The following is a 24,426-nucleotide window of genomic DNA, read 5'->3' as shown; positions in this document are numbered from 1 at the left end:
GAGAAAAAAAAAAATCATAACAAACCCACGTGGGTGATAAAGGAAGTGACGTTACGTATCAACCCGGAAAACAGCACAAACAACAAACAGCTGGAGCTTTGGCTTGTCTTAACAACTCGCTGCAGATTTATCGACAAGGTAACTCTTTCCATCTGAGTATCCTCAGGCTGAGTATTGAAAAATACGAAGTACTCGTTGCATGTTCACACCAGGCCTCCAAGACAAAAAGAAAATAGGGCGGATAGAAGCGAAGCTAATGTTAGCTGTGCAGCTAGCCAGCACCGCTCACTGTTTGTCAGTCATACCTAAATGTTTTGATTTTTCGTGTATTTCTCTAAACACTGCCCTCCCATGGATGTTATTTTTAAAATTATCCCCCCTTAGTCTTTAATAGTCAGTTCTACCTCAGACAGATTCACGCAACACTCGAAAATCCTATTATGTTATGTTAGCTAGCTAATATCTCCACAGTGGTCGGTACATACATGAATGAAAGCCTTGTAAGTTAAGGGTGCAGTTTTTAATACGCCGAGAAATCCGTAACAACAAGCTGTCAATTAGTTATCCAAGTTATCATCATTTCATCCCCATCCATGTCTTCTGTGCACCCTCAAATAACTCTTCAGGGCAGCAGCGTGAAATACGGTCAGTTCATTCAATTCAGCGGCTGCATTACATTAGTAGCTGTAGTTTGATATAATTTCTCTTGTCTGTGTTTTTGAGTCACAGGAGCACAGTGAACAGAATGGCCACAGACTGGTTGGGTAGCGTTGTTTTGATAAACTGTGGGCAGATGTTGGGAGTTTATCAAGGAGAGGTGTCATCTGTTGATCATGCCAGCCAGACCATCTCACTGAGACAGCCCTACCACAACGGCACCAGATGTCCTGTTCCTGAGGTCACCTTCAGGTAAGAAAGGAGAGGGATGTTGACAAATCTGCTTATCCAGCAGCAAATACACAGATTTAACCCAATCTCCTTAAGCAATGTTGAAGGCTCTACAAGTAGTCAAATGCTTGTATTTCACACCCCCCTTCAAGTGTAGAGACCTCTTACATCTTCAATGGGGCCATATTTGTAAGAACCATATGAGAAGCAGCACATTTTGCAGTGCGTCAATGCAACAACACAGTTTAAGCTCAAGTAAGGTCAGTAATTTGTTGTCTTCTAGTGCCATGGATATCAAGGAGTTGAAGTTTCTAGACATCCAGAATACAACCAACAAGCCCAGCGCTGATCAGAGACCTGCAGCAGAACCCAGCTTCATACCTCCAGGGCGCCATGGTCAGAGTGAAAGAGTCACTCACCCTCATGTGACAAGCAACAGCTCTCATCCCAGCACTGTTCCAATCACCGTCCTACGCAGAGGTAGGTACAGGGGTGACATGTGGTCCAGTCACCCTCACAGTTAATTGTCTTTGGTTGAGACCATAATGAAAAGATATTAGTTATCGTGATTGGTTAATGAATACGTAGATAACAGAGTCAGGTTTTGTAATGAAGCCTGATACCTTTACACTCAACGCTGCCGGTGCTAATCAAGCTACAGCAACTGAATGCTGGAGGAGAGCATGATTGTGCAGTGAAATACTCAGTTGTCATAGGTTAGGGAAGCCTGGTTTAATGTGAAGCTTTTGCTTGTTCACTGTGATGCAGCGTTTCTGAGTTCTCAAATCACAGAGCTATTGTTGCAAAGGGCATATTGGTGGCCATGTACAACATAGCTGGAATTTACCACAGCCTTGGCTGTACAATACTCTTCTGTTGAAGAACATAAAATTGCTGTTGTTCATTGACTGAAGGAAATATGACACACAGTTGAGTTGGGTAATATGGTCACATATTACCCAACCATGTTTATAATTCTCAGAAAGTTGCCACTGAAGATGGGCTGAAAATGCAAAGTCACTCAACATCACTGATCTTGATTATACAATAGACACACGTGATGTTTTCCAGCCTACAGTTGGAAGGAAGTCAAATTTCTCTGCAGATCAAATAATTTTTCCAATGTCGGATGATTGTGCTGTTTTAAAAGTTGTTAATAACTTCACGGTGACAGTAGCATAATCATGGTACTCCACTAAAAGAGCAATGTTTTAAGCAAAAAGGCTTTATTTTTGGGAACTAGTAACCCTTTCAGAGCAACAGAGTGTCTGTGGCCCATCTAAAAGAGTCAGTGTGTGTCAGCAGATCTTTGAGAATTTAGTTTAATTACTGTAATGTGAGCTTTTTTCAGTGTTACAGACACTTGTGTCACAGCTGCCCGACTAGTCTAAATAAAGAGGAGACAAAGTAACAGGAACAACTAACAATGTCATGCAGTCCAACACAGTGGCTGTAGCCAAAACATTCAACTGTTGCGAAACTTGTATTATTGTTTATATTAGAGCTTAGACTGTGTTGTAGAAGAGTACGTTCAAGTCATTCGTGGAGTAATTTGTGATGTTGTGTTGATAAGCGAGTGTCTTGTCTAGCGTTTTCCAGTCATCAGCGATGAGGGTCGACTTGTGACCGCTGTTCCTCTGTGGCAGATGTCATTTGAGATGTTGTGTTGATTCATTTGGAGCTCTAGTAGCTGTGATTTGCCGGCAGTATTTCAAAGTTAATATGCTGTTCTCTTGGGCTGCTCGATTTTCTCATTGACATCGTGACATCTTGCATTTATTAAAGTAAAAAAAAAAATGTTGTTTTCACAGTGGATATCTTTGACCTTTAGATATAATTCAACAGAAAAACATAAGAAAATAAATCTGTATTAACAATAAACATAGAAAAGTAGTATAACATATAATGCAATAAATATACTTATTTAACATAAGATATGTCTTTTTTATTTGCTGTATAAAATGAAATGCGTAAACAGCATGGATCGACGGGCTGGCTTGACTGGGTTTTTGCAAACAACGATTCACTTGATCGCAGTGAGTAAACATGCCGCAGCCTGGCTGTTTGGCCTTTAAGGGAGGGGCAAGGGTGCACCACTGTAAAGGAAAGGGGCGTGCTGGATTTGTAGCACAAGGCAAACGAAGGAGAATCATTGAATCAAAATGAAATGTGGCACAATTATCCTTTTCACTCAGTTATCTTTTTTCATAATAGAGGCATAAAGGCAGAATCGGAACAAAGTAAATTGATAGCTGTTCTTGAACCAGTTGGAGCACATACATGGTTCGGGTCTCTTTCGGAAATTTTTTATCCCTAGCAGTCAGAATCGCTGTAAATGCTACTGGCCTTGAGTAATACATGAGTAATACCAGTTTGAATACACTGAAGGAGAAGGATTTGTTTTAAGCCTGAGTATTTTTATGCAAATAGATGCTTGCAGATGACTATATCTGGGCCTCAGCTGAAAAACACAATGGGACCATAACATGAAGCCGTACTCTAGTCCACTTTCAATAGAAACTGAACAATACCACAGAAATCTTAATGCTAGCTGGGTCAAATAATAGCCTTTTTGTACAAATCTCTTTTTGCTTCACAGCTCTGAAATAAATTCCGAGCTCTACATACATAAACATGCTCTCTGCATATTTAACCATTTTTATCTTTACATGACATGACGTTGACTTTTTGAGCCATTCTTCCTGATGGAAAGCTTGAACAGTCTGTGGGTGATGGTGTGTTTTGAGGGATCTACTGAGGAGCGCACTATGGGAGATGGCCTCAAAGTGCCATACGTACGTCATGATTTTGGTGAACAAGAATGGGGAAGTGCAGGCTGAATAATCACATTTGGCTGGCAGAAAGAAAAGTGCCTTTAAACTTGAACCTGTACTTCTAGAGTAAGCTGTTTTGGGCTCATGCAGAGTGATATCTTTAGGACAGTGGAGGGTGATCTGTAGGAGTACCTCAATGAACTCTTGAGGGAGCTTGCCCACCTAAAAACTGATTCAAAAGCCTGCTTTTTTGATCGAACAGTGAAGCAACACACGGTCACCTGTTAGATCAGAGCTGAAAGGGATTGCGGCAGTCTATAAAAAGCTACAACCAACATCACCAAAGACCAATTACTCACCCCAGTACCTAGGATGTCCAGGAGAAACAAACTGTCAAGTGTCTAAGTACATACCTTACAGAGTCACACCCAGAACTCTCCTTTTTCCTCAGATTTTGCCCTGGATCAGACAGGAAAGAGCATCACTGACAGCTTCACACAAGTTCAGGGACTTCAGAGAAGACCCATTGTTACTCAGAGTTGCCAGTCAGTAATGACAACTACCCAGATTTCAGCAGCAAGTGCATAAAGTCTTAGAAAGCAGCTTGGGTAATGGACATTGTTTAAGATGCTAATATTTCAGCCAACAGGAACTGGACTGCCATTGGAGGTTCATGTTTTTTTTAGATTTGTACCTCATGAAGGAAGTCCTACAGCTACCATAGTTGACCTCACTGAGTGTCACAGCTTTAACGTGCTGTCTTTGCCATTTATTTTGATGAGCATTGTCTTCGGTTTAAGAACATGCTATCTTAAGTGGTATGTTTCAAAGCTGAGAACTTAGTTTGGCATTTTCAACCATCCTGTAAACCCATAGATTGGTTATTATTAAAGGATCCCTGCTGCAACAATTGCAGCTAAAATGCAACGTGCAGTTTTTTTTGTATATTTGAATACATAACTCAGTTAATACGTGTGTACATGTAGGATTTTCACTCAGTTCTTACAAATAGTCAATATAAAGACAGCAAAGTGCTTTGTGTTTACTTATATTTTATTAGAAAGGTGTAAAAATATATTTGCATTCATCACAGGTTTAAATATATCATTTTGCAATCAAGTTTCAATTTGTCCTGGAATGAAACAGGGAACAAACAAACAAACAAACAAACAAACAAACAAACAAACAAACAAACATTTCTGAAATGTAAAATGGGACACAGGCCCAGAAAAGTAAATGATCCAGATCTGATTCATTAATCAGCTGTGCAAGTTCCACATCCAGATTAACTGTTTCATGCACCTCATTTGTTAATTTCAGATTATACTCTGACTTTAAATCCACACAGATATGAAACACAGCTTCAGTGTGTATAATCCAGTGGTCCTAACCCTTTTTTTTTTTTTCAGTCTTCACATCATATGGTTGGTTTGCACAAAGATGTAAATACATGCAAAATGTGATTTGCTGCAGTGCAACTAATGTTGCTATTATATCAAACTGGAAAAAACCCTGTGTGAGTGGTCATCTGGACACATTGGAGATGCACGATAGACACAGCTGTGAACAGCTGTGTGGCTCAGCTGCCCAAGATGCATGTTATTTGCAGGTGTATTAACTTTATTTTTTATATTATTTTAAACATTTTTAAGATGATTATTAGGTAGTTTAAATGTATTTTATTTATTATTTATTTTTTTTTTTTTATTTAATTAGTTTAAAATTTACCATTGATTAATTGATTGAATTGATTGATTTCTGGTAGCTAAATTAAAGTGACACCCATCCAGAACTTAGACCTTCAGCGAGAGCTAGGAAAAACTCCTAAATAAAGTAAGGGGCCGAAAAGAGGAAACCTCGGAAGGGCCCACTCAAAGAAGGATCCCCCTCCAGGACAGTCAGCTGATAGGTGCCACAAAATGATTGTAATGATGATTTTTGTCTGCGTGTCTTACTGATTGCCTCATGTAAGTATATTAATTAAGTATTTTTGGAATACATTAGCATGGGGAGAGGACGAACTGGCTGACCATAGAGTATCCTTTATCCATTCTGGGACTGCCGGACAGACGGGGGATAGAGTCAAAACCAGTCCAATATCTCACTGTACAAGTCAGCCGTCATTGATGGTGTCTCATTTTAACATTTAAATTGTTTGATTCCTCCCATTTTCTCTTCATCGTCTTCCCTTGGTCTCTTACTAGAGCACCTTGGATGTAGGTTGTCCACCTCCATCTGCTGGCTGATGTCCTGCTCAGTCTCTTCCACAGCACCTGCATCCTCAGAAAAACTGAGATCACAAATACTGTGAGGAAGATCGTGGCTAGTTGGGGGCGTGGCAGTGTCAGACTTGCTGTCGACAAGCTCATAACACCATTTTGATTTTTTGCTGCTGCTGCATTACCTGGATAGACCAGGGAGAGGGTCCTCATCTGCACCTTCAGCAGTGGCACCTGCACGTCCAACTGGACAGTTAACAGTATTCTTGTCTTGTCCTGTATTATTATTTTCACAGTCAGTGTCACTGTCAGAGAGGCCGTCTGACTCCCACCATCTGACTTGTATGCTACGTCTCTCATCTTCATCTGCATCTCTGTCATGCTCTCTTAACCCTTTCCTGGATGGACCGGGGAGAGGGTCCTCATCTGAAGCGGTAGCACAGTCAGTGTCACTGTCAGAGAGTCTGCCAGGCTCCCACCATTTGACTTCTTTGCTGCTTCTCTCATCTTCATCTGTATCATGCTCTCTTAGCAATTTCCAGGATGAAGCAGGCATGGGGTCTTCATCTCCAGCACTGGCCTCTGCATGTCTGTCTGGACAATTAACAGTTTTCCTGTCTTGTCTTGTATTATTTTCGCAGTCAGTGTCACTGTCAGAGAGGCTGTCTGACTCCCACCATCTGACGTGTATGCTGCTGCTCTCATCTTCATCATCTCCATCTTTATCATGCTCTCTTGCATAGTCTTGTCTTGTATTATTATTTTCATGGTCAGTGTCACTGTCAGAGGAGCCATCAGGCTCCGATCTTCCAGGCAGGAGGTTGTCTTCTTCGATTTCCATGTCAGCGTTGAGGTTGTTAGCATTATCAAAGTCACCGTTTCCGTCATTGTCATTGTTTTCAGCATTCATATTGATAACGACCTCATTGAAGACAGGGTTTTCATTGTTGTCAATATAATCCAATGCATAGTACAAGTACAATAAATCCATGGCGATGTCATGTTGCATTCTGTCATGGTTGAGCGTTTCTAACCATTGAATGAACCAAGAACGAAGTTCTTCCAATGGTGGCCCATTTCCTCTTAGACCCATATGCCTGTTAATGTGTGGCCGATTTGGGCCATTGTGCTGACCATCTCCTCTGCCGTCCATATTGACCTATCAGAACTGAAAAGAAATAGCTTCAAAACTAGTTTAAAATTGCTGTTGTGAAAAAATGTGTTCCTGAAATATGGCTTGTCTCTTGAATTTTTAGAATTTAGAATTTATAGTACTGAAGCTCCGACGTGACGATGACGTCACAAAGCCACCCATCCCATCTTCATACCGCATTAAAGCCACATTTATGTTACTGTGATCTGTGCCTTTGATCTCCCCCCCCCCCCCCCCCCCCCCCACACACACACACACACTTTTACATACACAATAATAATCTACAGAACTGCACGGATGACGTGTGCCCTCACTTGGATCCACATGAGCACTTTTTTTTTTGCGTTAATACCACATATACCGCCCAAGGCGTATCTCGATGTGGATTTTGTCGTGGCTGACCAATTACCAGCGTCATGGTCAATCATGAACGACAATCGTGCGTGTGTGCTCGTGGAGTGTGACATGTGAAACAACCTTTCGCGGAGCGTCCGGGACACCCCGACGACAAGACTAGCATATCAATTATCATTACCATTATTTATGTCTTGACATCACTTGTGTGACATCTTCCTCGACATGTTCGTGAGCGTTTGCCACTCAGGTGCTCTCTCGTGAGCGTAGTCATGTAACCATGGTGAAGAGGAGGAGGAGGAGGGCTGCTGTCAGGCGAGACAACGAGAGAGAGGGAAACCTTATCAAGCTGTGGCAACAGTACCCCTGTCTATTGGGCATTTTCAGGAGGGAATTGACCGAGTCAAAAAAGACAAACGTTGGCGAAACACAGCTAAAGCTCTTGATCAGCTAGTGAGCAGCTGGCTGTGCTGTCAGAACATTTTCCCCGGTCCTAACTGCGGGAATATGCTGATTACTAATTTCAGATCTAACATTTAAGTCTGTTTGATGTGGCCAACACAGCCAAGCCTGCGCCTTATAGAATAAATAACGATGGAAATAAAATGACTATACGTGAAACTCATTGTACCTGTCCTAATTGTTTTCCGGATGCTACGCAGTACATGAATAAATAATGGCCGAATGGGCCCAAGTTTACACTCTTTTGCATTTGTTTTCAATTTTACAACACATCCACAGCTGCCTTTTCTTTTTGTCCTCAACTTTTTTTTTTTTTCTTTTTTTTTGGCTGCACATGATCACACACAACGCTTCTGTCAGTTTGATTGGCAATTGCTTCACCACCTCCCCAATGACATCTGACCTTGTGCCTGATCATGAAGACATGCTGCCATTAGTTGGGGTATTTCATGTAGTCTTGATTGTTAGATCTTACAAGGTGACCATCGTCAAAGACATGGTGCAGTCTGATCCCTGCATTAGGGAAAAGAGTTGTGTAAGTGCTGGGTACCTACCGAGTACCTTGGAGGAAAGGAGAGGAAAGGAGAAACAAATTATACTGCAAGTACTTTGTAAGTACTTGGTGGAGTACTGGTTGTGTACTGATTCATACACTGACATTACATTGTAAGGTCAGAGGAATTACACAGTTAATGTCAGGAAATGTCATTGCGACAAGCATTGAAGTTAGTTTGATACCAAAGCTGTGTTGTTGTTTGGATGCTCTATGTAATGTGTATGTAAATCTACAAATATTCCTTCCCTCAGAAACAAGAAGCTGCTGCTGTTAAGTGCATTAAAACCTTCATTTTTCATTCAGAAAAAGTTTTTTCAAGACAGTAACATTAGTATTAGATAAGTGTTCATTTAAGTTTAGCATTTGTGTCTCATTTGTTATCATTATTAAATGGTCTTATTAGATATAAAAAAACAAAACAGCAGCATGATATTCGCATTATATATCCGCCATTGCCTGCCCTGCTCTCTAAATCTCAGCATCGGCCATTGAAAAACTCATATTGGTCCACCACTAGATTAAGTACAAGATATGATGAATTGTGTGCTGTCACATGTCTCAGTCAGACAGTGATGAGCTGTGAAGGTACATTTTGACACACGATGATACAGAAAAGCACATCTGCATTCTCCTGACCCAAGCTGTACATGTAGTTGTAAAAATAAGAATGTGTTGCTCAGCCTTCCTGATCAGATAAAGGTTAAAAACGGCATTTCCCCCTGTCAGCATCCAGTCAGCAGGAAGTCTGCTCGGACAGCTCTGTGGCCTCTGCCGGAATCAGTTAAAGTCTGTTAACTTTCACACTCAGGATCACCAAACAATGGAGAAGTCAGAGGTCAGTAGAATTGGCTTATGGACAATGTGTAATATATTATTCGGCCTGGTTGTGAAAATGATACCTGCCTTGATGCCTTTCCTGCTCTAGGAATATGAAGTTTGCACAACAGCAACACAGTCTCTCTTTTTTTTCCAGTGGAAAAAAATCTTGTACGAAAAGAAATACATTCATACTCCAGTCTGCATTTTTTTGTCGTAGCTCAATGACCCAGCACTACTCCCTGTGTGTCACTAATTCCTATTAAGAAGCCCGAGCATGGGACCAAACATTGTCTTGCTATGACTCCCCCCTGAGATTCCCATAGCGTGCTAAAGGCTTGTACCAAAGTTCCTCTTTACAATATGTGTGTGACTAAGATCAATAAACATTCCCCCTCCCTCTCTGTGTGCGCTCCTAAAGAGAAGGTTATGCAAAGTCTGGCTGTTGTGCCTTAGTGCCGTCCTCTCTCTCTCTCTCTCTCTCTCTCTCTCTCTCTCTCTCTGTCCTGCTCAGCACAGGAAACCAGGCCCCCCCCTCCCCGACAGGAAGCTGTGTTGTCCCAGTGTACTCGGAAGGCCAAAGCGATATCAATTGTGGAAGCAATGTTTACCTTTTGAGTTTTTATTTTAATCTCCAGCTCTCAGACTGGTGGCCAGGGAGCTAATGCCCAAATTGCATGGGGCCAAAGTGCTGAGTGGCTTGGGCAGGGCCGGTCCCTTCACACGCAATGCCATGCTCCCAAGAAGCCCCCAGCCACAAAGAAAGGAAAGCAGGGTGGGCTGTTGCTTACACAAGATCACGGATTCCAGAAATGGTTTCGGAATATCTGTCATTGATCTTTCTGGGAGAGTAGATTGGGAGTTTAGAAAGTGCTTTTGTGAATGATAGGATAGCGTAGGCCTCCAGAAGTTAGACCCAAAACAGCATTGAAAGGGCATTTTGGAAGAGAGCCTCCAGAGTCTGTCCTTGTGAAAACTGTTTCCCATAAATCCCTGCTTCAGATTTCTTTTAAACCTCTATATACCTCAGAAAGGTTTTCTGTGTGTCCATGTTTGCTTTAGCTTCACATTCACACGACTTCCCGCATTCACACTGAGAGCTTCCCAGTATGATTACAGACATCCACCGTTAACCACACGGCAACTCTTGTGTGTTTTGAAGTTACGATTTCTACATTCAAATCTGACGGGCACATCAGCTGTGGTTACTGAGTCAGTGAAGAGCGCTGCACATTCATGTTCCCCTTATTTTTGTAACCTTACAGCATTATGGGGACAGGTATCTTAAGTGTAGCATATTCTAGGCCTGAGAACTATGTGAAAATACTAGCAAGAGTAATCAAAATTGAATACCAGATATTCAAGGAGCAACTGGGAGATCACTTAAAAACAATCTTCTTTTCTCATTTAATGAATTGTCACAGGTTAAGAGTAGAATTTGGCCATAACTCATGTATCAGTTTGAAATATTCCTGGACTTTGTGCAGTAGTTGTACTAATTTGTGGTGGTAAATTTGTCTAAACTGAAATCTGTAAAGTGAACCGTCTGTCTCGTTACTTGTTATTCATTAGCCTGTTTGACTTGGAGCCCTGCCCAGTTCATTCAGATTTTTGATTCAAAGCGTGACAAAACACTTCCTTGTAGATAAAGACATCGTTGGCTTGTGGCAGTGAGGACGCTAGTTTTTATCCCTGTTCACATCTGTGCACATCAACCCACCACCCTTCTCCCCAACATGTTGGACCAGTCTCAATAAGGCTTTACCCGAATCTAATTAGTAAATTACCTGTACTTTGTCTGTTTAGAGGGAAATTCGTTGTGTTTATGTAACTTTGTGTTTTGTCAGAGCTGTGGTGGAAGCTCTTATTGCATGTTGACACACCAACTCTTTGCTGAGTGAGTGCAAATGAATCTGTCTGACACTGTTGTGGTGGCTTTAAGTTCATATTGTGATATTGAGGCAGGTTTCAATAAGCTCATAGTTAGTGAGCGACTTTGTATCAATGCCAGTTTACTATGACTGAGCCTCCCAGTGTCTTGCGTGAGAGAGTCCAAAGCACCTTAGCTGTCACAGTGACAGTAGCGTGCGACTGTGCCTCTCTGTCTCCTGGTTAGCGTGAGAGCTCAGCTTGGTTGGGGTTGAAGACCAGGTTTTTCCAGTTTTTTTTTTTTTTTTTTTTTTTGGGGGGGTTGTGCTTACATGGATGTAAACTTTATTCCGCACCACTCAGTCGGTCATTGTATGTTTTGTGTGTCAGCTGTGTTTTGTTCTCAACGGGTTATAGTAACTAACCGTGAGAGGATAACAAGAGTTGCCAGTCAGAGTTACACAATATAAAAGAGTTTCGAGCATCTAGTCAGAATTTGAAAGTGCAGAGTGCAGGAACTTATTGTGTGTGGATTACAGCATTTATGCAGCACGATGATGTATAGTGAGACAGCTCATAGCTCCTTTCAGGGGTGATTAGGCTGAGAGATGGGAGGATTTCTGGGTAATCTTTGCATTTTGGGTTTGAGATTAATGCCGAAAGAGGCCTGTGGTAGCCCACAGTAAAGCCTCCTAGTCTCTCTGTCTTTATAGTTTATAAAATGTCGTCCTAAGGACCGATACAGAAGCTGCATGCTACTGAGTTAGCATTCACATGACTGTCTGCGTTGTATGGTCCATTATGACTCTCATGCTGTTGTTGGGATATTTCCTCATGAATTCAGTTTGGAGTCAGATAATATTTGAATGTAATCCCATTCCACTGCCCTTAAACTTACCATCTGCAGTTGCCTTTTCAATATTACCACTTTGTGTCCTTGGATTTATTGCTTTCCTTTCCATTTTTATATGTCAGCTGTGTATAACAGAATGTATTATTGCTGATTCCAAATATCACTTGTTGTCCGTAAGGTGTCAATGTTTGCTCACATACGTACATCATGCACTCTGGATGTATTCAAGATTTCACTAACACTTTGCTTTTTAGCATTTGTAAGCAGTATGCAAACAGTTAATAAACATTTTATGGCATTTTATTAATTTACAGCATTTGTCAACAACTGTAACTTCTCTTATGAGTTACAGTTGTTGACAAATGCATTAATAAACACTTCTGCTTACATCTTTAGGTCTTGGTTATAAGAGCTAAATATAGGGACTTGACCTAAAGTGTTCATATTATATGAGGAGTTATATAAAATCTGTAGGTCAACCCTGATCTTCAGTTATGCATGCCTACACCTTGATGTCTCTGTGCTCTCCAGCCCCTGCAGGTTCATCTAACAGCAAAGGGGTGACACAGGCCACAGCAAAGAAAACCAGTGCGAGGAATGGAGGTGCTGGAGGGTCGATGAGGATGAAGGATGACGAGTGCTTCGGAGACGGGACTGATGAGGACCTGGATGCGGACTTTGACTTTGAGGGAAACCTAGCTCTGTTCGACAAAGCTGCCGTCTTCTCCCAGATTGACGGGACAAGCCGCCACAGCAACAGAGCACAGCGTCACAGCACACCGGGCGAACAGAAGCCCCTGTCCTATCGCCATGATGAGAATATTCTGGAGGGGAAGCCCGTCATATACAGACAGATAACAGTACCCCAGCATGGGGGCAAAGAGTACTGTACCGGTGAGAACAAAATGCATGTGCAGACTTATACACAGACACTCACACATGGCGGTGGTTATGGCCTCTTTTGTTACTCTAGATTCCTTGATGTAGTGTTGTCAGTCAATATGGTAGCAACAAACATTTGAACAAATATTGAAATACTGTCAGCAGATCCTGACATGACTCTTGGAGAACTGGGACTGCTGGTTTGTAGAAACTGTCAAAAAGTAGTGAGCAGTATCTGTTGCAGTTAGCCAGAGCAGAGGGTGACTTCTTTCCAGGGTAGCTGGTTTGGATTTTTTTCATATATCATAAATGCCATGAAAAGACCAAAACTACTAAATATTCTCAGAACATGTATTGCCTGAGGAGCCAAAATAGAATGGAAATAGTCCCCATTTGGTGTTCAGTGGGGAAATTTGGCTGCACTATTTACTCCTGTTAGAGAAAATTTGCTTTAAAATTAGAAACCAATTCCATTAATTTTCTAACTGAATAAACTGATGAATCATTTCAGCACCTGGTCGAGTAGCTGTTGTATATCAAAATACTGTCTTTTCCTCCTTGATCAGCATAACTATATAAAGTTTATTCCTTTAAAAAAAAAACAACAACATCCTTTTATTGGCTTGAGGGCAGATTTTTCATGAAGCACATCAGTCTCAACAGCAGTGTGTAGGAACAAGGTGTGTGCCTACAAGAATGTCATATGAGGCTTTGTGTATGTGATATGAGCAAAGGAAAAGAATAATTCAGGCATGGTTCAGAGCGGGTCTTAAGGTCGTCTGGACCCACTTTAAGAACCTCACTAGTACACCTGCTCTCGCCCACTGCGACCATTTCCTGTGCCTTTCAAGATGATTGTGTGCACTCACCGTAATCTAATTTCACATGAGACAGTTAACATTGTCACTTTGTACTGCGGCATACCTTGACATAACATAAAGTTCCTCTGTTTGGCATTTTATCAGTGAGCATTTCAGTGTTGTAAGCACAGTGTTTGTTCTGGAAGGAGCACTCGTTTCCACTGTGTTTAAACTTTGACCAGGAGGACCATCTGTTTATCTTATGTCACTGGTTCGACACACAGTTGCAGCTCTTGCCAAAAGTTGACATACTTTTTAAATACTTGATCCTGAGCACAATACTGAGAAGCTCTCACTGAGGAATGTGCTGTAGTGTCTTTTTCTATTGAACACAATGAGAAAAAGGTCACAGTGGGTGCCACGCTTTTTCTCATTGGCCAGAGAGAGGTCACCTTGGGCCAGGCAGACTGGAATCTAAACTGGACTGTTTATCATAGAGGTGACTTATGAACCCCACCCCCCCCCCCCCACCCCCCTCCAGGGGGCCTGCAGAGATGATGAACCTGTCCTCTCTCACACTACAGGAACCGGAGTGTTGCGTAACAGGTTAATACCGACGGCAGGCTAGCATCAGTCCTGCACGCACACACACACCCGTGCACACACCCATACGGACAAGGCAAGGAATTAGCTACCTTTGGGGGGCCATCCACACTGAGAGGGCCCCCGGCCCATGACTAGGGAGCGCCGCCCGAGACCACCCGACCCAGGCAGACAGGAGGCCCCACACCAAGGTGCAGAAGCCCCCAGCCATCCAGGCCAGAGCTGTCCCCTCGGCAGCACCCCCATCAGTAGACCAAAAGCAGCTTGCCGTGTGGGGGGCCCCCATGAGGAAACACTGGAGCTAAAAACCACAGGACTAAGACATAAACATAGAATAAAATAAAATGAATAAATGAAATAAATAGTAATTAAACATGTCATTAAAACACACAACTAAAATAAGATACAAATAAAGATTCAATGTGATAAGAAGCCTGATTAAAGGAATAAGATAAATCAAACAAATCAATTGAAAGCCTGATTACTAACTTTTGTTCCATGTTGCTTGTCAGAATTGACAGTGACAAAAAATATTGTGTTGGTAAATTTCTCTCTAAGCTTCTCTTAAGTATTAGCACCAATCTCATTTGTTTTCTAGCTGCTTCTTTCCCAGACTGTGTGCGTGACAGGCCAGTTGTAGTTATGATGGTGTTTCTTGGATTCCTGTCCCAGTCTGCATCTGATTGTGGTGACACAGCACAGTTCAGCAGCAGCAGCTGTCTACCACTGAGCAGACAGCTGCCAAGCAGAGCCTCCCTTTCTTACCGTGCAGGCAGATCTGCTTCCCAGGGCTGTCATCATAATCCCCATCCTCTGCACTCTGTAATTAGCATGCCGCCTTGCAGCCTTACATAAACAGCACCTCTGAAGCAGGAACAAACCGCAGTGCTCTTGACCTGGAATCTTTGCCAGTAAACAGATAAATCAACAATACAAGAATGGAGAAAGAAAAACAAAGTGCCGAGGTGTACATTAGGGTTGCCATAACGCACTGGCATTGTTTATTGTTAAGGTTGCAGTCTGTGTAAGTTTAGTTCGGCTATTGTCTTGCTTTCCCGTGGTGTGATTGACTCCAGCTGTGATGTGAAACCTCAGTGCAAACAAGCCAGGCCACAACACAAATTGCAACCAAGCCAACTGTCAACTGGTTTTCCTAGTTTTCTTCTATTAATGAATTAATGCCGTATCACTTTGGAAAAAGCAGGACGTAAACTTGAAAACTTGGGTCATCTTATGGTGTTTTAACCCATCTGTCCCAGTGACTTTGGGATGGATGTGAACCTTCTTGTGTGTTATGATCTTCTCTTGAAGCTGCAGCAAGCAGAGACGCACAGCAGGAACCATGAGAAACATGAGGACGTGATGCATTTTAAGTTTTAAGATGCAGTTTTGACATTATTGCTCATAGACCTTCATATGAATTCATGGGAATTTTACTTGATGCAAAGCTGTTAAACTCCAGAAGTCTTAAAGATACAGATATGTGGGATCATAAACTGAAAGAATCCAAAAGCCCTCGCCACTGTTGATCAGTTATACTTTCTTTATTTGCAACATATTGGTCCTCAAACCCTCATCAGTTACAATCCTCAATTCATTTTACCTGACAAATGTCTGAAGACTGAAACTGAAAATACACTTGATCAACACTGGGCATTCTGTTCACCTGATGAAGGTGAAGTTGAAGGAGTTTTTGATCTCATGCACCTGTCAGTCAGTCATGGTTTTGCAGAAATAAGTGATTCATGCGAAACACAGCGCAGAAAGCTGTTGGCAGCAAAATGTTAGAAAAAGAAGCTCACAAATTACCGCATTAAGCTTCTCTTCTAACCAGCTCCCCATCTTGCCACCTCCCAAGAGTGCAGGTCAACATAGTTCAAGTGTTGCGGCGCAGCAGAGAGGAAAGGAACAGCCTCGTCTAACCCTCCCTATCCCAGCACAAGCCTCAGTCTCACATGGCCCGCATCCAGCCAGCGTGTATTGCTTTCAGTCCCGTCAGTTCCCTTGTCATGCTTGAAGGATTGCTTCCAGCTCAGTTTATTTTAGTGCTGCTGCATACTTACGGCTACCCGGTTTAGCTAGTTAACTGCAGAGTTTGTTTTCACACCACATCGAAAGTGGGTGTGTGTGTCTGCATAATCACTGCGTGTGTGTGAGAGTGTGAAGGAGGAGGAGATGGCGTGTGTATGTTTGGGGGGGGTTGTTTTGGTAGCGGCAACTTCAGCAAGAGTTATTAAGAAGCACACCTGGTGGGATGGTTGAAAAGTAATTAGTGCATACTAGCGCAACTCCCACTTCCCCTGAGCTTGGCACTCAAGGCAGCAGTTTGCATGAGAAGAGGCAGTTGACTTTCCTGTGCTTATCGCTCACGTGTGGATTGGCATGTTCCAGATGACGGTTGTCCACTGAAATAAATTAGGATTCTTTTGTGCAGTATCAATTAAACAATAATGGGGGGGGGGAGCAGGGCAAACCTAAGATAAATGAGGGTTTCAGTCAGGCACGGCATGAGTCGCTGAGTTTATACCTAATTGTCTTGTGTATGAGGATGCGTGTGTGTGTGTTGCTTGGTTGAGCGTGTGTGTCACTCTGTGTTGCATGCCAGGGTGAAAAGTTGTGTTTGTACCACAGCTCGTTGTGAGTGCACTATGTGTGCCAGCATACGTGTGTGTGTCCGTGTGAACTCGTGCACACCAGGGAGGCCACCAAGTTCTCAGCTACCAGGTCAAAGATCTGTAGGAGGCCATTAAGGACTTAACTGCCTCCCAGCAGCTTTATTTATCAAAGGGATCCTGAGCCGTGCAGTTCCCCCAGCTTGACTTTCATTACTCTTCTAATGTGCCACAGGCAATAGACAGCTAGGGATTAGCACAGGCTCTTTAAAGGTTTCCACACACTTCAGTTTGTACAGTGATAAAAGGCTGAATTGAAGTTCTGTAATACACTAATTCAAAAAATACACAGAGGAGAACAATCCTGACAAGGTTAGGTGACTTAACATGACAAGACACATAAAAGCGATGGGATTTAAGATTTTTTTTCTCAAAAGAAAGATTGTTACTGAAGAGAAGGTGAATTTCAGAACAGAACAGGCTTCTGACAAACAAGGTCAACATGACAGTGACAGCGTAAAGGTAAAAGTTATTAAAGGCATCCACTGGCTACACACCTGACTGATTTTTTTCCATACAAAAGCAAGACATCTATTTCATAGATAGAATTTTAGGGGGAATTATAACATTTCCATCAACCTTGTCTAATGTGATGCTTCAAAAAAAAAATATATTGATGGAACAGACCTTTGGCTGCTTTAGAAAAAGTTTTTTGTTCAATAGATATAGCTATTGAAGGAACTGAATAGAATCCCCTGTTAAGCCCGGTCAGTACCGTGCCTCCCTCACATTTAGTCCTCCTCAATCTCTCACCACGAGACACTGGGATACAGGTACAGGTGTTCATATGCATATGATGTTTGTCCCCTTCTTTGTCACGCCAACCTGCTGTATGTTTTGACTGAGACAGCAGCCGATGTGGGGGGTCCAGCCCAGTGCAGCCCCATACCAGAGCGAAGGGTTCGAGGATTGGTCAGAAACCATGTGACAGTGCGTGTGAACTCAGGGCCCGCAGGGAATAGGCGTCTCACTCTGGCTGCCTTGTGTTCGTCGTGTTTTGTAAAGGCTGCCAATCTTCCCTTTGTTGCTGCAGACAGCAGTGACAAACAGTAGAGGAAATGGAGAATCTTCCGTGATAGGGACAAGACCAGGTCATGAGGAGGAGGAAGGGATTTTCCCTGGGGAATGGGTTCCTCACATGAGGATCTGTGCTGCTTACACGTACACCTACCACCCCCTGAGAACCTGGGAGCGTGTTTATCTGTAGGCCAACATTTGTCATTATCTCTGAGGTCAGGTTTCTGGAATTTACTTCTGTTCCAGCTGTGGTTTTTTTAAGGTGCACTGTTGAAGATAAATTAACATGGTAACTTCCCGATTCCAAAAAAGTTCAGACTTTGTGTAACACGTAAATAAAGAGTCCATAGTAATATACTATCACCTGTTATCAACATGTTTACCTGTGGAATGTTCCAAACAGGTGTTTTTGGAGCATTCTACACCTTTCCCAGTCTTTAGTTGCTCCTGTCCCAACGGTTGCATCAAAATCAGAATAAGCATATCTTTACAAAAATCAATGAAGCTGTCAAGCCTAATTTAGAAATATGATATGATGTCAGACCACTCCAGTGAATGCCGGAATATGAGTGCAAATGTGTTTATGAATGTTTTTCAGCTGTTTTTCAGGATTTTGGATAAAAAGTTTCCCAGATTAGTTTTACCACCATTTCTCTAAACTTGCTAAACACTGCTCTGTCTGGCTGTGTGAGATTTTGAGATTTTAGATTCATCCATCAAATATATCTGGTGGGATTTATCCTCGCAAAATATCTCCCACTGCTGACTCCCACTGTGCCATAAAATCAGCAATGTTACATAGATCAGGTTTCACAGTAAGGTTACCAGTGGACTACGTTCAGTTGACATGACTTAGACAGCAATGGAGGAATATTATCTGGCTAGATATTTGCTAGGACACGAGTAAAGTTTTCCATAGCCATTATCCTGTCATGTGCTTTTCTGTTACACCAGAAAGGATGAAGCCCAGAGCGCCGTCAAAATGCTCTCTGTCTCACCTCATGTTTTGTCTCTGCAGATTCAGGCCTGGTGGTTCCCAGCGTGCCCTATGAGCTTCATAAGCGTCTGCTGGCGGCTGCAGAGCGCTGGGGCCTGTCTCTCCAGCGCAGGCTGGAGACAATAGGTGTTTGTTCCAGTCAGATGGCTCTCACTCTGCTGGGCGGACCAAACAGGTAAGGAGTACCACTCTGGGCTCTGGTGTAAATGAGGCATTTAATCAGTTCCTGTTCCTGATGTACAGTACGGTGCAGAGCCACTGTCACTTGTGAAATAATAGGAGGAATGTGCAGCAATGCTTCAAACATGTCTCAGTCACTTTTCAATCATTAGAGCAAGTCTGTCCAACTCTGTGTTTTCATGCAATGTTTTCCAGTTTCCATGGTAATCATCTTTACTACTATGTTTCTGCAAGGCTTAGATGGCGTTAACCTTGCCCCCCCCCCCCCCCCCCAGAGCTTGTTGTCGTTGGGAAGCACTGCAGCAAGCAGTCCCATTGCAGGTCAAGAACATCCGAATAGACTGACGCAGCCTGTTTGGTGGTGTTTCTCTGCACCTTTATGAGTGGTGCAGTCTTATTTAAGATCAGAAGAGCTCAGCGCAGAGGTTCGTATGACAAACAGGTTTACTGTCTCAGATTCCTTTATCAATTTAGCTCTGTAATACAGCGGAAGTGCTGTGAACTCAGATCAAGTTGAACTTTGTATTGTAGTACCAGGATCACAGACGCTGCAAAGGTGTTCCACTATTTCCAGGCAACAGGCACTTAATTCATACTCAGGAAGGGTACAGATATGCACCGCAGTCATCACAGTGAAGAACCTTCTGGCAGGACTGCAGCTCTGAGAACAAAGTTATTGATGCACGTAAGGGAGTAGATACATAAGAATAAATAACAGCACATCAATCAGCTCACCAACTGTCTGACTAGTTACACCAATAATAAATGGACAGCTTTGTCTCATTGTAACAATGAATGACTTCTTCCACTGATGGAACAAAATTTGGGGCGTTTTTGGGAGCAAACTCATCCCTGCTTTAACAAACCTGTTTTTATCCCAACTGTGCAAAAGTAAGTGATGATGTCATAGACTATAGAGATCTTGGATAGTAGGATCATCAGACACACCAAAGATGAACATTGCAGATGCTTTGGTTTTTACGAAGAGTGGCTTTGTTGTTGTTGGTTTGTAATGTTTGTTATGTTTTATAAAAAGGCTTTTGCAGGTTTGCTGCATCTCTGTCCCATCTTTTTGAAGCAAATATGGATGTAGTGTGTTTCAGCTACCTGTCGGTAGCTCTTATCGTTGTTGCATGTGTGTCAAATTGATTGAATCATAATATGAGGCGACATTGTGTGCAGGTTCAGAATAGCACATGCTTTGCACACTGGCAGGATAGACGGCTCCCTATCCGCCAGTCAGCATCATCTTCTTATGACGGTGGATATGACTCTACTTCTCTGATAACATACTTGCTTAACACAGGGGTTCTCAAAGTTTTTGATGTCTGAGTGACGTTAAGAAAGTCAGGATATGATTGAGGGCCTCAAAAAAAAAAAATCCTTGCCATATGTTTCTGAGGGCCGCTACTGGCCCACAGGCCGCACTTTGAGGACCCTTGGTTTAACATAGGAATATTACATTGGTTGTCTTTATTTGTGGAGTAATCTCTTGGTCATGGTTTTAATGTCCCCAGACTCACCCCAAAAAATGTCCACCAGAGGCCCACTGTTGTCCTTCTGTGTGGGCCACACATCCAGGGAGCCCAGGGCATCAGCTGTGGTCGACATTTAGCCAACCACGAAGTGGAGGTCATCCTGTTCCTGCCCAACTTTCTCAAAATGCAGGAGTCCGTCACCAGTGAGGTCAACCTCTACAGCAGGACCAGCGGCAAGCAGGTGGCCAGCGTCAAAGGTAGACCACACCAAGTGAGATAGCCTTTACATGACTAAATCCCTGTCTGCTCAGAATTCACTAACCTTGATGCTTGGTGTATGGCCTGGTCTGTGTCAGAAGCGATTGTGATGGATGTAAGCAGGAGTGAGAGTATCTGTGAAAGGATCTGTTCATGTTGTCCTGTTGGAACAGACCTGCACAGATAAATGTTGCCCTCTAGTGGAACACCACCTTGTGAAACAGTCCTGATTCATGCTGTATCATCTCTGATGTTTATTTATGACACACTCACAGTTGAGATCTCTGTAGATGTATTATATTATTTCTCCTTTTTCTCCTCTTCTTCTGTCGCAGACCTGCCAGCAAGCCCCGTCGATTTGGTCATCAACTGCCTGGACTGCCACGAGAACCGACTGCTGAGGGAGCAGTCCTGGTACAAATCAGCTGCTGACTGGGCCAACCAGAACCGGGCCCCAGTCCTGAGTATGGATCCTGCGGTCAGTGAGCAGCATCAGACTGTCAAGGCAAAGTGGACCCTCTCTTTGGGCCTTCCGCTACCTTTAGCTGAGGCAGAGAGCAGGGTCTATCTTTGTGACATTGGGATTCCTAAGATGGTTTTCCAGGAAGTTGGAATCTGCTACCACTCACCCTTTGGATGTAAATTTGTCATTCCTTTGCACTCAGCATGACAGAATACCCACTGACACTTAGTTACCACTGGACAATAGGAGGGAATGGTCAGCTTTTCCACAGTGGGTAAAGGTACCATTGTGTCTGTGGCAAAGCTGAAGCGCAACTATAAGACCAAACCAATATTTTGTTACAAACGTCATGACACGTCTGAAAGCATATGGTGTGGATTTTTCCTCTGACCCCCTGGAAACTCCCGCGGGTTGCTGCTTGTTGCGTGCGACACCTCTTGTTTTTGAAAGAGAAAGGTTTCCTGTTCTTTAGTGTGTTTTGATAAGGGCTCTGCGAAGATGTGAACATGTTTACAAAATGCTGACCACTGTGAGTCTGTCTGTAACCTCTGACCCTGTGACCAGTCAGAGCAGCAGTGACACAGTTCCTGTTTCCTCCTTTAGATCGCATGCAGAGTCTGATCCTGGCCCTGTGACCCGCGGCACGGCACAGCCTATAGCTGTCTGCCAACCCAAATCTGCCATTTATCTGTGCCACAGTCCATGTCCATGTCCTTTGTCTTTCAATTCAATGCAGGTTTTTTTTTTCTTGCTCATTTGGGTGTAATTTGTCTTATGTAATGTATTGGTTGTAACATGTCTCTCTGAAAAGGTCATAGTACACAGAATCAATATTGTATTTATTTGTAGAATACATCTCAGGAATAATGAAAGGAAAAACTCTATATTTGCGTTTCCATTACATTTAATAGCACTCTCTCTGCACTTGGTTTCTTGAGTTTATAACCACCAACACTGAAAATGAAACGTGGTAGCAGACACTCCAAAGGATTAATTTCCTGTGTTTCTGAAGTCGTGCAGATTAGACAGTAATCTGAAGCACACATTCCCAAGGATCAAAAACATCTTGGACCACGCTCATCACGAGGGATTATTGCTAGTTACTGTAGGTGTCGTGAGACATGATTATTAAACACTTTCCATTTAGACACATCATATTCAGCCTCCTTCAGTGAAATAACCACTCCAACCAACCAACTTCCTCTTTTTGGTCAGAATAACTACTTTCCGTGAAAACCTTACATCAGCAAAATGTCAACATTAGTAGAACAAAGGAAGCAGCCTTACAGTATTTTTAGACTGGCAGCTATGCACTTTTGAAATTATGTAGTTGTTTTTTTTTTTTTTTTACTAAGAGTTCTTAAGTCCTTGAACTTCTCATGAACTCCTTTTTTGACTGCATAAAATACAGTACTTGAAGTAAAAATCAAAGGGTCAAAAAACCGGAGTCATGATTTATAAATGACAAATTTCTAGGCTTTGCAGAGTTCTCACTGAATTTCTGCACAATGGATTTAATGAATCCTTTATTGTACTTCACCGAACAGCAGCCTCTCCACACATTTCTTTTTCCTAATGTGAGATGGAGTGGTGATCAGTTTTGGTTAAAACAATGGACGTGGTCATTCTGACAAAGATGGTTAAAAAGAAACGAGGAATTTGTGGTGAACAAGAGAGTTGACAGCTCCTCAAGAAATCAAGGAATTGTACTTTAACTCCTGCGTGCCCAAACCAGAAAACAGAAGCTGCTCAGATCCAGTGTGTAAAGCTGGTGGAGGGAGGCAGAGCAAATACAGCTTAATGTGTCACTCTATAAAGTTCTGAATAAGAGATCTGAATATTAATGGAAAGAGAAAATAGCCTCCACTCAGGAATCAAAGGCAGTTTAAGACTGTGCTTTCTCAGAACCACCATTCGTTTTCTTCTCCATGGCAGCAAAGACTTAACAAAGCACTTAAATGATCATGACTGTGATTCAGAAACCATGTGTAAAAACATTCCTTGCAAGTTTAATTGAGAAGAAGTCCCATCTTGAGATTGATGAGACTGAGAGGAAAAAGAAGAGACACGACAGTACAAAATGAGGTGAATTCATTGGTGATGGGTTTGTATCTCACAGGTTTCAGGTGTGGTCAACTCTGGAAAATCTTGAGAATATTTTATACTTGAGGTTTTCATTAATGTATTGCCAGCCTGCTTGGTTTTTGCTGAGAAAGCCACTGATGTGAGCACAAAGTAGCTTTTGTAAGCCTGTTGCAGATGGCCTCTGGAAAACATGATATAGATAACATTGTTTTTGAATGTGTCTTAGGTTTACACATAAAGCTCCGGGCAAAGCATTTGAAGCTGCAAAAAATCTTTTCAGCATTGATCTTTGGACAAAATGCAGATGCTAGGGTGACAGTGCAGCTCCTGTATATGCAAATGAAATAAAAATGATCTTGCAAACAGTGATGTGAACTGTGTAAAATCTGTGTCATGATCATTGAGAAAATACGCTTGATTTTGTTTTAAGGATCTGATATACTTCAATACATTTAAGAGGGAAATATTGCAGTTTTTACTTGTTTTTACTTTGAATATAAAGATTAGAAATACAAAATATATAATATATATAATAAATAGTGTTGTTATAGAGGTAGAATTAGCTTCACCTTGTCCAGCTGCAACATTCAAATGCTGCTTATACATTAATGCATCATAAGTAGTTATTCACTCAGGGGTCAATCTGCACAGTGAGTTATTTTACTTATGATGCTATAGTTCTTATAATATTGTTATGGCAGTTGGAGTGGAGTTAATTTCTGGTAGTGACCCTTTTTAGTGAAGTGCATATGAACACTTCTATCCACTGGAACAAAGTCATTGTACACATTCTAGTAATCCTTTTAACAGCAGACATTTTGGTTTGTGATAGCAGGAAAAGCACAGGTTTTAGCTACAAATAATATTAACAATGGCTCCATTCTATTCAAGTGTCCCAGAGAGCCAGCCTGCACAACACGTGCACAATACCAGGAGCGTGGAACTGAAGCAGCTAAATGGAATTCAGCCATCACTCATTTTATTATTTACAAGTGTGCTTTTCATACTGTGACACAAGAAAATTTCTTCTGTGCGGGAAAAAAAAGA

The 24,426-nt window shown here is 42.2% G+C and overlaps 1 protein-coding gene across 3 annotated transcripts; it reads left to right on the top strand.

Moving 5' to 3' along the window:
* Positions 1-9: 9 nt before the first annotated feature.
* On the top strand, positions 10-23,747 carry LOC139333699 (enhancer of mRNA-decapping protein 3-like). Of its 3 annotated transcripts, none has more exons than XM_070966435.1 (7): positions 10-138; positions 724-909; positions 1,172-1,368; positions 12,476-12,838; positions 18,937-19,090; positions 20,613-20,830; positions 21,167-23,747. In XM_070966435.1, exons 2-7 carry the CDS (start codon positions 746-748, stop codon positions 21,499-21,501), a joined length of 1,431 nt encoding a protein of 476 aa, XP_070822536.1. In that variant the 5' UTR covers positions 10-138; positions 724-745; the 3' UTR covers positions 21,502-23,747. The 3 variants fall into 3 exon arrangements, with proteins under 3 accessions (XP_070822536.1, XP_070822615.1, XP_070822455.1); XM_070966514.1 differs by having other exon boundaries at positions 54-138; positions 730-909; XM_070966354.1 differs by lacking the exon at positions 10-138 and having other exon boundaries at positions 778-1,368.
* Positions 23,748-24,426: the final 679 nt, after the last annotated feature.

This window comes from Chaetodon trifascialis, chromosome 1 (genome assembly GCF_039877785.1).
Source record: "Chaetodon trifascialis isolate fChaTrf1 chromosome 1, fChaTrf1.hap1, whole genome shotgun sequence".
Taxonomy (NCBI): Eukaryota; Metazoa; Chordata; class Actinopteri; order Chaetodontiformes; family Chaetodontidae; genus Chaetodon; species Chaetodon trifascialis.
The sequence above is the reverse complement of the archived record's forward strand: the minus strand, read 5'-3'. Positions and strand labels throughout refer to the sequence as shown.